The following is a 16,095-nucleotide window of genomic DNA, read 5'->3' on the forward strand; positions in this document are numbered from 1 at the left end:
TCGGTTGGAAGGCTGAGGGAGGGAGCGGGAGAGGGGCGGGAGCGAGGGGGCCGAGGGGCCGAGGCCCGGGAGGCGGCGCCTGGGCCCGAGCCGCCCATGCTCTGGCTCCTCTCCCCGGAACAGGCCCCCGACAGCTGCTCGCGGGAGCCGCCTCCCGACACCAGAGCCCCGCCGGCGCCTCTAGCTCTCGGCTCCTGGCTCCTCCTTCTCCCCCTCTCCTCGGCCCCGCCGCCCACGGAGGAGGCCCCATTCCCGGGTCGGATGCCTGGGTTGGCCAGGTAGAGCGATGAGAGGTAGGGAGAGCAGCGGGGGACCCCTGCCGGGAGGGGGGCGCTGGATGACCGATGGTAGAGGCCTGGGCCCCAGGGGAGGGGCAGCCCAAAGAGGAGGAAGGATGGGGGACGCAGGACGTTTAGGGTTGTGCTTGGTGTCCAACTCTTCTAAGTCTGCCCCTTCCTGCCTGCCCAATGCTCTGGCTTACTGTCTGAAATGAGGGGGGAGCCCCCTCACCTCCGAGAAAGAGGGTTTTCCAGCATTGAGGAAGGATGCCTTACTCAGCATAGAGGAACCAAACCCCAGGAGGACAAATGCCCGTATGTAGCTCCCCTGAATCATCCTCTTCCCCCTCCTGGAGAACCGGGTCTGCTTTCCCACCTGGCCAGCCCCTGGCGACATCTAACCACTAAGCCTCCACCCAGCCAACTCCCAGTTGGACAGCCTGGCCACAGCCCAACAGAGAGAGGGACTAACACCCGCACTGCTGGCGCCTTGAACTACAGTGACAGAGCCGCTGGTCCTCGCTGATGGTCAGTTAGTTCTGCCATGGGATAACGTCACTGCAGAGGGAACACCACCCTCAGAATCCCTCAACCTCTCCTGCCTGCCCCCCCCCCAAGACTTCACCTCACAGGTCCTTGCTGGATGGACATTCCTTTCCTGCACCTCTACCCCCAGCCAGAGTCTGGCCTCAGACTCACTATTGCCTCAGGATGCAGGTGTGTCCGAACTGAGTGGTAGTGTGGAGACTGAAAGCAGAAGGATCTGGGGAAATGGAGAAATGGCTCTTTTTCTTATTGCCACTCTCCCCACCCATGAGTCCACCTGTTCCCCACCCCCTTGACTTCCCTTTGCCTTGGTCATCCATGTGTGTTAGGGGGTGGACCCTAGTTCTCTTGGGATCCAGTGTCTGAGGGCCCGAGTGTGTGTGTCCCACATGATTCTCTGATTGTAGGAGCATGTGGTATTTGTCCATTCCACGTACACAGGTGTCTGCAGGTGACTTCATTAAGTGATGGCACTGGACTTTCAGGAATGGGCAGTGTGGATGGAACTGATGTGTGTGTGCGTCTGTTTGCCCTGTCTGGGAGTCGATGTGTGTAACTGATTTATGTGGCTGTCACATGTCTGTCTCTGCAAGTCTGAGGGGTTGTTTGAGACATTGAGAGTTTGTATATGTGCACGGGTGCCTGGCCTCCCTGGAGCTACATTTAGCCCCAGTGTTTACAGCCGGCTCTGTGAGTGCATGTGTCTGGCCACGTGTGTGTATATACAGAGCTGTGTGGGTGTTGTTGTCTGGGGTGGGGGGCGGGTAAAGGGGCCTGTGGCAGGGTGTCCCAGCCCCTAGCTTGTAATTGGTTGTAATAGAACAGGGTGGGGTTGGGGCAGGTCTCTGGGCCAGTCCTCCATGCATCAGACTGTGGGGTCAAGACTCCATGTGTCTGTGGAGAAAGCTAGGGTGTTTGGGGTTGTCGGAGAACAGATTGCTGAGATGCTGTGAGTTTCTGGTTTGGCTCTGTGCCCTGTTTCTGAGCCTGCTCTATTTACCTCTGGCTTTGTGTTTCTCACTCTGTCTCTGCCTGCCTCCTATCCTCTGCCTGTTTTTGTATCTCTGCCCGGGGCTCTTCTCAGCTCTGTCTGGCTCCAGTGACTCATCTGGGATAGGCATGAAGGTTACTCAGGGGAACAAGGGCCCCGCTGTTCCCGAGAGAGATGGGGGTGGAGAGTGGCACCCAGGGATTCTGGGCCAGCCGCCTGGGGACTCGGGCAGCCTGCTTTCCTGCACCAGAGGACCCCCAAGGGACCAGGCATGATGCCTTCTGGTTCTAGCTTTCCTTTGATATCAGGTGCCCCCCGTAACTCAGTCATCCCCCTTCAGCTGCTCCTTTAGAGCTGTGGGGTCTCAGCTGCCTTTTACATTCCTGCCCTGGAGCATTGTGGGAGCAGCTGGAGAAGGACAAAGGGATAGGGGAGTATCCCCCCACTCCTCTTACCTCCTGGGGTGACCTGGCTTCTCCTGTCTTTTGACCTGCCCTCATCTCCAAGGCAACTCGGTCTTTTCCTCAGCCCTGGGCTCTTCCTTCAGAGGAGCCACCATCAAAATGTGGGAAGTGGGGGGCAGGATGTCTGGGTCCCAGGGAGGGCACGCAGAGCAGGGAGAGCTGGTGCTGGACCTGATTGTGGGGGTAGGATGAGGTGCGGGGGTGGCATTAGGGGTCCCTGAGGATCCAAGGCCTATAGAACTCAGTGCTGGCGCCTGGGACAGGAGAGCCAAGATGACTTTTCCTGGGACTGGGCAGGGGAGCTACCTGACTTTGTAAAGGGATAACAGTTGGAATTGTTCTAGGTGGAGCAAGGTGCTTGGGCCCTCTAAGGAACACAGTGGGGATTCTTGAACTTCAGTGGGCACCCATCAACTGGGGATCGAGTTAAAATGCAGATTGTGATTTCGCAGATATAGGGTGGGCCTGAGATTCTGCATTTCTCACAAGCTCCCAGTGCTGAGAGGCTGAGGCTGCTGGCCTAGGGGACCACTCTGGGCCTAGCAGGGCCAGAGGACAGTGAGGTTGGAAAGCACTAGGTCCCACACTTCTCTTAGCCCCGGGCTCCTAGGTGGGGAGGGGACCAGGCTCAGCTGGTCTTAATTCTTAATTATCTTATTAATTCTATCATAGCTTCAAAAAGCAGTTGCCCAACCTTCCTGGGACATCTTTACTTTTAAGAAATCTAAAGGACTTTAGATTCTTTTACATACCACATAATTTTATATAAATGCTAAATGTTAGCATATATTACAGACTTTTAGAAAAACAGTACAACCAGTCCATCTCCCTTTGTTTTCCTCTCCTTCCCCCTCCCCCCACTCACACTAACTTATGTTATAGTAGTCTATTAGGTGTCTTCTCTCTCTAGATATATATACAAACACAGGGATTTATTTATTCTTTGTTTTCAAAAGATGGGATCCTTTTATTCATACTTTCGTATCTTGCTTTTTGTATTCAACATCTGCACAAGGAAATCCCACCAAGTCAGAGATTTATTGCTAAATTGTTATTTTCATAGCTGCATAATAGTTCATGAACCTATTTGCAGTGGCTGATTTTTCCAGCACGATCACCAGGCTTTTCACAAACGGTTAATGCACACTCAGCTGCTAACTGAAACGCTAGTGGTTCAAGACTATCCACAGGCAACTCGGAAGAAAGACCTGGTGATCTACTTCTGAAAAATCAGCCATCAAAAACTCTATGGAGTGTGGTTCTACCTTGACACATGTGGGGTCGCCAAGAGTTGGGGTTGACTCGATGGCAACTGTTTTTTTTTTTTTTTTTTCACATATGCTTTTACCTCCTTATGCTTCCCCCTCCCACTTTGGGTTAGAGCTCTAGGAGGAAGAATACTGGATTGAAGGGGATGTACAGTTTAAATAAATACAGATATTATTAGATTGCTTTCCAAATAGATGATGTTGTTGTTGTTCGGTGCCATCAAGTTGGTTCTGACTCCTAGTGACCCTATGTACAACAGAACAAAACACAGCCCGGTCCTGCGCCATCCTCACAATCATCGTTATGCTTGAGCCCATTGTTGGAGCCACTGTGGCAATCCATCTTGTTGAGGGTCTTCCTCTTTTTGGGTGACCCTCTACTTTGCTAAGCATAATGGCCTTCTCCAGGGACTGATCCCTCCTGATAACATGTCCAAAGTATGTGAGACATAGTCTCGCCATCTTTGCTTCTAAGGAGCATTCTGGTTGTATTTCTTCCAAGACAGATTGGTTCGTTCTTTTGGCAGCCCGCGGTATATTCAGTATTCTTCCGCCAACACCACAATTCAAAGGCATCAATTCTTCTTCGGTCTTCCTTATTCAGCGTCCAGCTTTCGCATGCATATGAGGCGATTGAAAACACCATGGCTTGGGTCAGGCACGCCTTAGTCTTCAAGGTGACATCTTTGCTTTTCAACACTTTAAACAGGCTTTTGCAGCAGATTTGCCCAATGCAATGCGTCGTTTGATTTCTAGACTGCTGCTTCCATGGGCATTGACTGTTCCCTTTTTGTCACTCTTTATCACCTACATTTTGTCAATCTGATGGGTATAAAATAATCTCTCTGTTACTTAATTTGTATTTCCCTGACTGTAGTGAATTTGAGTATAAAAAAAATGTTTGTTGGCGAGTTTTCTTTGCTCTTCTATGAAATTGTCTATTCAAAACCTTTGGCCATTTCTCTATTGAGTTGTTTATATTTTTTCTTGTCAGTTTGTAAGAACCCTTAGCTTATTATAATTATTAACCCATTTTCAGTCAGCTGAGTTATAAACATTTTTTTACAAATCCATTGTTTGTTTGAAGTCCTTGTTTATGGGGTAGTTTGCTTTACGTGAGCCCTTTATTGATGGGGGGTGGAGAGTGGGGCTTTAGATAAGTTATTTTACCAATCCCTGCCCTGTTTTCCTTCTGTGTTAAATGTGGATAGTAACAGTATCTACCTTACAAGGTGTCTGGGAAGATTAAATTATGGATTCTATTTAAGGGTCTAGCCCAGTGTCTGGCACATGGGAAGCATTCTAAAAGTGCAGCTGATGTTGTTAAATAATTACCGCTGTTGTCATCCCCAAAGCAGCCCATTGTGTCTCTGTTGCCGTTGGCTGTAACCCCCTGTCCGATTGCCCCTTAACTGACCCCACCATCCATTTTGTCCCCTGCAGAGATGTTGCCTCCACCCCCTTAGACCCTTGGGATCAGGAGCTATGGGGCCTGGGGCCCTGTCATCTCTACTGCTGCTGCTGCTGCTCTTGGTGGCAACTGGAGTTGCTGACATGAAGGGGCATTTTGACCCTGGTGAGGAGCTTGGTTCTTGGGTCCGTGAGGGATGGGCTTGGGAGGCAGAGAGTTGGGGGCCTTAACCCTCTGTATGCCTGTGTCCACCCAGCCAAGTGCCGCTATGCCCTGGGCATGCAGGACCGGACCATCCCTGACAGTGACATCTCTGCCTCCAGCTCCTGGTCGGACTCCACTGCTGCCCGCCACAGCAGGTACCTGGCACACGCGGGTTGCCCCACAGGGAGCTCCTAGGGCCTCTACTTGACCTTCCAACCCCTCTGCCCAAGCCAAAAGACTTTCGAGAGGGCCTATGCCAGTGAAATCCCTGCGGTCCTAGGGGCTTTAAATACTAAAGAGGGAGGCTAAGAGAAGGCCATGTTCCTGTGACCTCCTTACCCCTTACAGACTGGAGAGCAGTGACGGCGATGGGGCATGGTGCCCAGCATTGCCGGTGTTTCCCAAGGAGGAGGAGTACCTTCAGGTGGATCTGCGACGGCTGCACCTGGTAGCTCTGGTGGGCACCCAGGGACGACATGCTGGGGGCCTGGGCAAGGAGTTCTCCCCCAGCTACCGACTGCGTTACTCCCGGGATGGCCACCGCTGGATGGGATGGAGGGACCGCTGGGGTCAGGAGGTGAGGCTGCAGGGGCAAAACCAAAGGAAGGCTGGCTCTCCTCTCTTCTCCAGCTACACTTTATCCACTGATGACTCTCCAGTTTTACACCAACTCCAGCCCAAGCCTTTCCCCTGAGCGCCATCCAGTGTTGCAAAACTGACCACCTTCTGCACCTCTCCACCTAGATGTCTAACAGGATCTGAAACTTATTAACTTCCCAAGCTGAACTTGATTCCCACCTACTCCAAACCTGCTCCTCCTCCCGAATTTTCCAGCTCAGGAAATAATAACATCCTTTGCCCAGCTGCTTAGGCCATAAGCTAAGTTGATATCCCCAACTCCTCTTTTCTCTCACCTCCCACTTGCAAAGTACCAGCAAGGCCTGTCTTGTCTGTTCTACCTCCATGATATTCCCGAATCCAACTGCTTCTCACTACCTTCACCTCTACAGCCCTAGACTAGAGATGGCCTAGATGATGACAGTTGTCTCCAAACTGCTCTCCCTGCTTCTGCCCTTGTCCCTCTGAAGTCACATCTCCACCTAGAAGCTACAGTGTTGCACCTTGCTCAAACCCCTCCACTGGCTTTCCACCTGTCAGAACAAGAACTAAGCTGCTTACAGAATGCTGAGCTTGACCTAGCTCTTGCCCACTGCTCTTCTCCCTTTTTTTCACTTCTCCCTGGCCCCACTGATATTCTTGCTGTTCCTGGAACATGCCAGGGCTCATTCCCTTAGCCTGGGGCATTTTCACTTGCTATTTCTAGTTCCTGAAAGGCTCCTCCCAGATGGGCACAGGCTCTTCCTCCTTCCATTCGGTCTCCCCTCAGATATCATCTCAGAGAGCCTCTTCTGACCACCCAGCTCCCCCTGCTCTGTCCCCTCCCCTGCCTCTTGTTCTTCACAGCTGTTTCTCCTGCTGGAATCTAAGTCTTGTGAGGGGAGGGACTGTGCCTGATTTTCACGGGGACATGCCTGGCACACAGTGGGACTCCACCAGTGTTTGTTGAATGAACGGGGGGCGGGGGGGAATGGGGTAAAGGGGGAGGGGCAAGCCAAAGCAGGGATGTTGAGCCATGAGGGAGGGATTGGATAGAATGAGCCACTCAACAGGGATGAGCAGCTTTGAGACCAATGGATGGAGCCAGGCAAGGAGAGAGGAAAGAGCTGACACTGGAGTGATGAGGACACCTTCAGGGCTAGAGGGGTGTCAGAGCCTGGCTGCGCCCCATAGCCCTGTCTGCTTGGTGCTGTTCTTCATGGTCTCTTTGTGGCTGCTGTGAGCTGGGCCAGGGAGCAGCTGGAGCCCTTCCCACCCATTCACCCCATTTCCTGGCCCACAGGTGATCTCAGGGAACGAGGACCCTGGGGGAGTGGTGCTGAAGGACCTTGGACCCCCTATGGTGGCCCGACTGGTTCGCTTCTACCCACGGGCTGACCGGGTCATGAGCGTCTGCCTGCGGGTGGAGCTCTATGGCTGCCTTTGGAGCGGTGAGTCTCTCAGCCCCCTGAGACTCCTGTTCTGGGGACAGCGGGGTGGTGAGTGGAGAGAAGGGCATCTAAGACCATCTTTCTCCTGTTGGGAAGCAGTTACTCCAAGTGAAGAGGCGACCAGCCAACATGGTCATGTCATATCAGAGAGCCTGTAGGGGTGCGAGGAAGGGGCCTGCAGCATGCTCAGGCTGACACAGGTTGGGGGATCTCCATCTCCATCTTGCTCCTCTAACACCCTCCTCCCACTCTGCCCAGATGGACTCCTGTCTTACACAGCCCCTGTGGGGCAGACCATGTACCTCTCCGAGGCCGTGCACCTCAACGATTCCACCTATGATGGACACACCGTTGGCGGGTGAGAGTAGACCCTGTAGGACATGGGCCTGGGTGGGAGGGAGTCAGAGTAATGGTGGGGGTGGTCAGGGCAATGAGATGGACAGACTGAGAAGAGGGATGGGCTAGGTGGGTCTTAAAGGGACAGAACCAGGAATGGCAGGTAGCAGGCAGGGCCACCACTAGCCCATACGACACCTTTGTACAAATTAGAAAAAGATACCCCTTCTCTGAGACACTTACGGCTGTTGGAAATTGCCACACTAGATATCCACATCATAGACTGAATGGAGCCCCTTAGAGGTACAAAGTACCCTCGATGGTCCTGGGGGTAGGGAAGAGAGGGTGCAGGAGGCTGGAGTAGGAGGTCAGGAGATGGGGCAGGCCACTCTGTGTGTGTGTCTGTGTGTGTGTGTATAGTGGGGGTTGGGGGTAGAGCACCTGGAAAGGTGGTCTCTTATTCTCTTCCAATCTCCTCTTCCTCGGTCTTCCCCTGGCCAGGCTACAGTATGGAGGTCTGGGCCAGCTGGCAGACGGTGTGGTAGGGCTGGATGACTTTAGGAAGAGCCAGGAGCTGCGAGTCTGGCCAGGCTACGACTACGTGGGATGGAGCAACCACAGCTTCCCCAGTGGCTATGTGGAGATGGAGTTTGAGTTTGACAGGCTGAGGGCCTTCCAGGCCATGCAAGTGAGTGAGTTGGTTTCTCAGAGGCGGGCTCTGAGGCCAAGGTGGGTGCCTGCTGGGTGCTCCTGGTCTTAACCCTGTGTCCCTCCTACCCGCCCCTCAGGTCCACTGCAACAACATGCACACGCTGGGAGCCCGCCTGCCTGGCGGGGTGGAGTGTCACTTCAAGCGGGGCCCTGCCATGGCCTGGGAGGGGGAGCCCGTACGCCATGTCCTCGGGGGCAGCCTGGGGGACCCCAGAGCCCGGGCTGTCACGGTGCCCCTGGGGGGCCGCGTGGGCCGCTTTCTGCAGTGTCGCTTCCTCTTTGCGGGGCCTTGGCTACTCTTCAGTGAGATCGCCTTCATTTCTGGTAAGCCTATGGTTACAACCGATCCCCAACTCCTAAGACTGCTAACTGATATGATCCCCCCAACCCTATAGTGCCCCTAACATCCACGCCTGGCACCATTTCCACACATCACCCATCAGACTTCCCAACCAGGGATGCCCGAAATAATTTGAACCCCTCACTTGTGACTGATACGGAGCTAGGATGACAATACTTGTTGAAATACTGAGATACTTCTGCCCTCAGTTGGAAAATAGCCTCTTCTCCAAGCTTGCTGATCTCAGGACCCTCCCCTGGGCTCCCCCAGGAGCCCTTCACCTCCCCACAGTCCAGCACTAAGGGGTAACATCTGGCATAGCAAGGGACCTCTGGGATTTTGTTCCCACCACCAGTTCTGATTGGCTGGTGCCCGACTGGTCAGTTACATATACTGAACATCACCCCAGTCTCACTGCTTTACCCACCAACTCAATTCCCAAGGTCTTATGCAAGTATGCCCCACTTTCATCTCCTTATCTGACTCCCTTCTTTCCTCTCCTCCTTCACCCCAGATGTTGTGAACGACTCATCTCTGGCTCTGGGGGGCACCTTCCCACCAGCTCCCTGGTGGCCACCTGGCCCACCTCCTACCAACTTCAGCAGCCTGGGTGAGCAGCCTCAGGGCCTCCTCCGGGCGTCATCTCCTGGGCCTGTGGACCCCACTCTGCCATTCCTCCCCGGGCCTTCCCTACTCAGGCTGGGTGGGAAGCCTCCTGTGGTTCTGACCCTTCTGCCTCCACCAGAGCTGGAGCCCAGGGGCCAGCAGCCCGTGCCCAAGGCTGAGGGGAGCCCGACTGCCATCCTCATCGGCTGCTTGGTGGCCATCATCCTGCTGCTGTTGCTCATCATCGCCCTCATGCTGTGGCGGCTGCACTGGCGCAGGCTTCTCAGCAAGGTGGGTGGAGCTGGCTGGGGGCTGGGGGCTAGCAGTGGTCGGGACAGCCTGGTGAGGGCAGGATGTGGGTGTGGAGAGTGCGGCCAGGTTGAGGCCAATATGTGTCTGGACTTCTGTATTAGGCCCAGCACAGAACACAGGCCACAGTCAAACTAGAATAATTAGAGGAGGGTTTAGTAAAGAGACCGCATACGAAGGAGTGGGCAGGGTGCACGGAAATCACAAGGAATAGTGCAATACCCAGGGCTAGTCAACTGCAGAGCTGTGATCATCCCTGAGTCTGTCAGGGTAAGACGAGGAGCAGCTACCAAAACCGTGGAGAGGGCACTTTGAGAGGGGCTGTTGGGCTGTGGTAAGGGATGCAGCTAGCCCAAGTCCACCCCACCGAGGGAGCAGCCAGGGGAATAACTCTCCCAACTTCACTTTCCGCCTTCCTTCCAAACTCCTGCTGGGGCTCCTCTCTGGCCAAACCCATCCAGGAGCCTTCTGGGTACAGTCCATACTGATCAGCCTCTTGGGGCAGAAGCCGGGTAGAGAAGGGCAGAGAGCGGAGGGAGAGGGGTAAACAGAGGAAGTCTGGCACACTTCACGCCCACGTTTTCTAGGCAATAGTCCAGTGATGGCGATACATATTAAGGTTGATAATTATGGACTGACTAGATTTGGTTTGGAATGCCATTGTGGGACACCAGACAAATTATGTAAATACTCTCGAGCCCTGGTTTCTTTACCTGTGAAATGCAGCTAATAGTAGTTGCAACTAGAGGACTATTGGGAAGACTAAAGGAGAGAACATGGGTACAGGACTTAACATGGTGCTGGGAAGTGTCTGCTAAGTAGTAGCTGCAGTTAACATTTCCCATTCCTTGTAACAAGGCTGAGCGTCGGGTGTTGGAAGAGGAGCTGACAGTTCATCTCTCTGTCCCGGGGGACACCATCCTCATCAACAACCGCCCAGGCCCTCGAGAGCCACCCCCTTATCAGGAGCCTCGGCCCCGTGGGAATCCGCCCCACTCTGCTCCCAGTGTCCCCAGTGGCTCTGGTAAGACCTGCCTTGTTCCAGTCCTACCTCTGTCCTCTGTCTGCCTGCTTTCTTATTGTATCCTTTTCCTTCTCCTTTCCCATTCCCTTCTTTTCCTGTCCTCCCCAGTTTCAACTCATTTTCCTCTTTCTATGCCCCTGGTCACCCTCAATATCACTCCATGTCCCTGCCATATAATCACCTTCAAGAATTTCCCACGTATCTCTCATAATCCTCCACAGTTTCATCTTGTCTCTGGGTCCCATACACATCACTCCATCGTCTCTATTGTACCTTCTTATTGTGTCTCCCTGTCCCCTCTCCTTTCTCCTAGACTCACCATGTTCGTTCCATCCATCCATCTACCCATCCACCCTTCACCCATCCACCCTTCATGCATCTATCCATATATACGTACATATCTCCATCCATCATCCATTCATATCCATCCATCCTTCATCCATCCATTCATTCATCATCCACACATACATACATATATACATTTGTCCATCCATTATCCATCCAACCATCATCCATCCATCCATCCATCCATTTTCCGTACAGCTACCCATCACTTTCCAGGTCCTTGTCCCCATCAGCCCTGGTCTTACCCTATTCTGGATCTCCTTGTCTGTCTAGCCTTGAGTCTCATCCCTTCCCCGTGTCTCCCCCCTCCTTCTCCCGACAGCGTTGCTGCTCTCCAATCCAGCCTACCGCCTCCTTCTGGCCACTTACGCCCGTCCCCCTCGAGGCCCGGGCCCCCCCACACCCGCCTGGGCCAAACCCACCAACACCCAGGGTAAGCCCCTCTACCCCTGGGCTCCATCAGGCTCCCCAGACCCCCATGGGGCAGGGAAGGTCCTCACACCTTGCACTCCCTCCTTTCTTAACTGGAGCCTCTTCTGCTCTCCTGAGCTCCCAAGGAGGAAGCTCTTAATACCCTTAGCTCTCCTCTGCTGCTTGCTGCTCCTTTTTAAGGCCTCTCCCTTGAGCCTAGGCATAGAAAGCTTACTGGTTCTCGGCTCTTTACACCTCCTCCGCTTCCACCCTATCTCTTCAGCTCTCCAGAGCCAGAGAGGAGGTTGCTGTGGTGGACCCAGTTTCTCTTGTAACCCCTCCTTTATTCTCCCCTCTCTCTAGAGGTGCAAGGAGGAGGGCCTTTCACCCTGGGAGCTCGCCCCCTCCCCCTGCTTGTCCTTTCTCTGTAGTCCCAGAGGTGAAGGCTCACGCTCCTGCCCTTTCTGTCTGCTCCTCCTCTCCTTGGTGTTGCCTTCTCGTTGTTTCCCTCTCCGTAGGGCAAGAGGGGACAGCTTTGCTTCCTCTCCTTCTGTCTGCAGACTCCTTGTTGTAGGGGCTGTGAGGAACTTGTTCCCCTCTCCTCCTGTGTACCCCTGTCTCTGCTTGTCTTTGAGCTCAGTGTGTTGGGACAGGGAGGGTTTGGGTAACCGTGGTAGAAAGAGCCAGGCTGAAAGCAGGGGTAGAAGAGCAAAGTGAAGGGGAGGGAGCTGGGACTACGTAGGACAAGGGTTTGGAGGGTGGAGGGTGACCAGATGGCTGGTACCATCTTTCTGATGGTGGGTAGAGGAATTCTTTTTCCAGCCAAGACTTACCTCATGGTCTCTTGGGCTATGGAAGATCTCTAGAGAATAAGACTTTATGACATTCTTTGCTCAACCATTTCCATTGCCCTGAAACCGCTCTCTGGAACCGCTTCATCCCATGCCAGCATCTTCTCTCTGGTTTGAGGTTGGTGGGTGGAATACCAGTGAAGATACAGGGTAGACCCAGTCTCTCACCAACTGGGAGACATGGGGCCTCTGGGAGGCTGGGGTGTGGAGAACCAGGGCTCTCAGGGGCTGCCACACTATTCCTGATGCCTCCTCTCTTCTTTTCCCTCACCCTTCAGCCTGCAGTGGGGATTATATGGAGCCCGAGAAGCCGAGTGCCTCACTTCTGCCCCCTCCTCCCCAGAACAGCGTCCCCCATTATGCCGAGGCTGACATTGTCACCCTGCAGGGTGTCACTGGGGGCAACACCTATGCTGTGCCCGCACTGCCCCCAGGGGTTGTTGGGGATGGGCCCCCCAGAGTGGATTTCCCTCGGTCGCGGCTCCGCTTCAAGGAGAAGCTTGGTGAAGGCCAGTTTGGGGAGGTAAGAAGGATCCCTGCCCAGCCATGAATAGTGTCTGACCTGATCTGGGGCTCTGTCACCATGCCCACATGTCCCCCTTGGGCCTCAGTCATCTGTGACCGTGTTATTTCATTGACCCTGTGGCCGCCTAACAAATGACTTTCTTTTTCTAGGTGCACCTGTGTGAAGTAGAGAGCCCTGAAGATCTGGTCAGTCTTGATTTCCCCCTTAATGTACGCAAGGGACACCCCTTGCTGGTAGCTGTCAAAATCCTACGGCCAGATGCCACCAAGAATGCCAGGTGAGGAGCAGGGCTGGTGTTGAAGAGCAGGGGCAACCTAGAGAGAAATGCGGTGGAGACTAACAGAGGGGCAGTGACAGGGGAAGGAGGCCCCGCCTGGGAGATGGAGGCTTAGATCTCAGGCCATCGCATCACGAGTGAATAAAGCATGTGTTCAGGGTGGGGGTGGTCGAGGTCACTGTGAGCAGGAGGGCGGTGCAAGTCACCCCCTTGGCCTTCGTCTCCACCTCTTCCTGCTTCTCCAGGAATGACTTCCTGAAGGAGGTGAAGATCATGTCGCGGCTAAAGGACCCCAACATCATTCGGCTCCTAGGCGTGTGTGTGCAGGACGACCCCCTCTGCATGATTACCGATTACATGGAGAATGGTGACCTGAACCAGTTTCTCAGTGCCCATCAGCTAGAGGACAAGGTGGCAGAGGGGTCCCCAGGGGATGAAGAGGCTGCCCAAGGGCCCACCATCAGGTAACCTGCCTACCCGGGCTGGGCTTCCCCTGATTGCCCCTCAAAGAGGTCTGCTCCGCTGCCCTTGCCCCAGCCTGGAGACGAAGAGGGGACTGTGGGGTGAGGAAGCAGATAGAGGCTCCAAGAGAGGCCTAGGGTGAGGAAGATGCGACCACATTAATCCAAGAACTTGAGGGACAGAAAGGCTGGAGGTTACTATGGTGGTTGTAGTGAAGGGACTAGGACCCTGTCATGAATTTCTCTTTTGCCCTCCCCCACCATCACTCTCTCTGAGTCCAGATTAGGGAGCATAATGAGAGATAGCTCCCTAGGGTCAGATGAGCCAAAGACAGGTTGTGTTGGAACCTACCATATGGCCTCCGTGGAGGGGTGGGAAGTGGGCTCCCCGTCCTCTCCCAGATGGGAATCTGTAAAGTGGGGCAGAGCCAGGGCTTCCCCCACAATGACCCTCTATCGTCACCCCTTTCTCAGCTACCCAATGCTGTTGCACGTGGCGGCCCAGATTGCCTCGGGCATGCGCTATCTGGCCACACTCAACTTTGTGCATCGGGACTTGGCCACGAGGAACTGCCTGGTCGGGGAAAATTTCACCATCAAAATTGCTGACTTTGGCATGAGCCGGAACCTCTATGCTGGGGACTATTACCGCGTGCAGGGCCGGGCGGTGCTGCCCATCCGATGGATGGCCTGGGAGTGCATCCTTATGGTGAGCTGCCAGGAGAGAGGTAGGGCTAGTGGAGGCGGACCCTGGCTTTCTGGAGAGAACACTGGCTGCCCCTCACAGTCTGGGGTCCCCTTCTGTCACATTCTCTGGACTGCAGTTTCCTGGTCTGTAAAATGGGGTTGGGCCCATGCTCTGTAAGGTTCCTTCTGACTCAAGGGATTGGAGAAAGTGGGGAGCTATAGTGGAGAAAAGCTACAGATGGAAAAAGAGCCAGGAGCCAAGAATGAGTGTGGAGGATGAAGTCAGGGTGCAGAGAGCAAGAAGGATAAGGGGAGAGGAAGCCACAGATGGAAGAGGTTGGGTAGGGAGATAAGAAGATAGGAACCAGATAAAGGGGTGGGGCGGGGGGACAGAGGAAGGATGGGTAGAAGGAAGAGGTGGGCCAGGGCCCAGGAAAGAGGACTAGAGCAAGGTGGAAGGTGAAGCCCTAGGCAAAGAGGCGCAGGCTTGTTGGGAAAGGTATGCCAGCTAAGGAAAGGAGATCCTGGGGTGGGGAGGGGTGGGCTGGGTGAAGGGCTGAATGAACTAGAGCTGCCTGTGGGGAGGGGAGGAGCGTCTTCAAGGGCCTGATCCCTTCCTTCTCTGCCTTTGTTGCCCTGTCCATGCACCAGGGGAAGTTCACGACTGCGAGTGATGTGTGGGCCTTCGGGGTGACCCTGTGGGAGGTGCTGATGCTCTGCCGGGCCCAGCCCTTTGGGCAGCTCACCGACGAGCAGGTCATCGAGAACGCGGGGGAGTTCTTCCGGGACCAAGGCCGGCAGGTCAGAAGGGAGGGAAGGGGAGGTGCACCAGGGAGCCCGGGAGGGGCAGAACCTGTCAGCTTGGGGACTAAAGAGCATCCGTCCCCTGCCTCTCGCCCACCCTGCTCCCATGCAGGTGTACTTGTCCCGGCCCCTGGCCTGCCCGCTGGGTGTGTACGAGCTGATGCTGCGGTGCTGGAGCCGGGAACCTGAGCAGCGACCACACTTTTCCCAGCTGCATCGGTTCCTAGCAGAGGATGCGCTCAACACAGTGTGAATCCCAGCATCCAGCCGCCCCACCCTCAGGGAGCGATTCAGGGGGAAGCCAGCGGCACTAAAGCAAAGAGAGACAAAGGACACTCCTGCCTCATCCCCTTATCACCTCTGAATCCTGTGACTGCAGGTGGGCTGGGCCTGCCCAGGGAGCTACACCCTCTCTGCCCCAGGTGCTCTCATGCCCCCTCCCTGTTCCTCCTCTCATCTCCTCTCCTAGAAGCCCCCACCGCCCACCCAGCTGGCCCTGTGGATGGGATCCTCTTTGACTTCTTCCAGCCATCCCTTGGGGGAAGATGGGGCAAAGATAGGGCAGACACTGGACATGGCCCTTTGGGGCACCAGGGCCCCACTGGACAACACTGGTTCCTGGAGAGATGGCTGTCCCTCCCCACCCCCCAGCCTCTCTCTCTTTCCCGTCACACACTGGACACCACTGGCTGAGAATCTGGGGGGTGAGGAGGACAAGAAGGGGAGAGCCGCTCCCTGGTGACCACTCCTGAAATTGTCTTCAGCTTTGGCTTCTCCCGCCTCCTTCCCCTGAACACTGGACCTCGGGGTGATTGCTGCCGCTACCCGCATCATCCCCACTTCCTTCCTGCCGTTTTGTAGCTAGAACTTCTCTAAGCTTTTGTTTCTGTGGAATAAATACTGGGATTAGGGGGAAAGAGGGAGCAACAGCCTGTGGCCCTGGGTTTGGACATCTCTATCGTAGCCGCCACATTGGTTTTTCTATAATCATTTGGGGTTTGTACATTTTTGGGGGGAGAGATGCAGATTTTTACACTAATATATGGACCTAGCTCGAGGCAATTTTAATCCCCTGCTCTAGGCAGGTAATAATAAAGGTTGAGTTTTCCACAGCTGTGAGTTGGGTTTCTTGGGTTTTGGTAAAATCTGCCTCTTGCCCCAACACCAACCATTTCCTTTGCTTCTTCTCTTTTCCTC

At 54.5% G+C, this 16,095-nt stretch overlaps 1 protein-coding gene across 1 annotated transcript; it reads left to right on the forward strand.

The window, feature by feature from the left end:
• The first annotated feature begins 172 nt into the window (after nucleotides 1-172).
• On the forward strand, nucleotides 173-15,151 carry DDR1 (discoidin domain receptor tyrosine kinase 1). The gene is made up of 18 exons (XM_004390385.2): nucleotides 173-293; nucleotides 4,991-5,123; nucleotides 5,215-5,317; nucleotides 5,511-5,739; nucleotides 7,063-7,210; nucleotides 7,469-7,568; nucleotides 8,048-8,234; nucleotides 8,335-8,581; nucleotides 9,112-9,207; nucleotides 9,343-9,494; nucleotides 10,371-10,536; nucleotides 11,204-11,314; nucleotides 12,422-12,666; nucleotides 12,819-12,946; nucleotides 13,192-13,410; nucleotides 13,882-14,116; nucleotides 14,746-14,895; nucleotides 15,011-15,151. The coding sequence occupies exons 2-18, from the start codon at nucleotides 5,033-5,035 to the stop codon at nucleotides 15,149-15,151; spliced, it is 2,748 nt and encodes a 915-aa protein (XP_004390442.1). The 5' UTR covers nucleotides 173-293; nucleotides 4,991-5,032.
• Nucleotides 15,152-16,095: the final 944 nt, after the last annotated feature.

The sequence above is a fragment of the Trichechus manatus genome, unplaced genomic scaffold (assembly GCF_000243295.1).
Source record: "Trichechus manatus latirostris isolate Lorelei unplaced genomic scaffold, TriManLat1.0 scaffold00295, whole genome shotgun sequence".
Taxonomy (NCBI): Eukaryota; Metazoa; Chordata; class Mammalia; order Sirenia; family Trichechidae; genus Trichechus; species Trichechus manatus.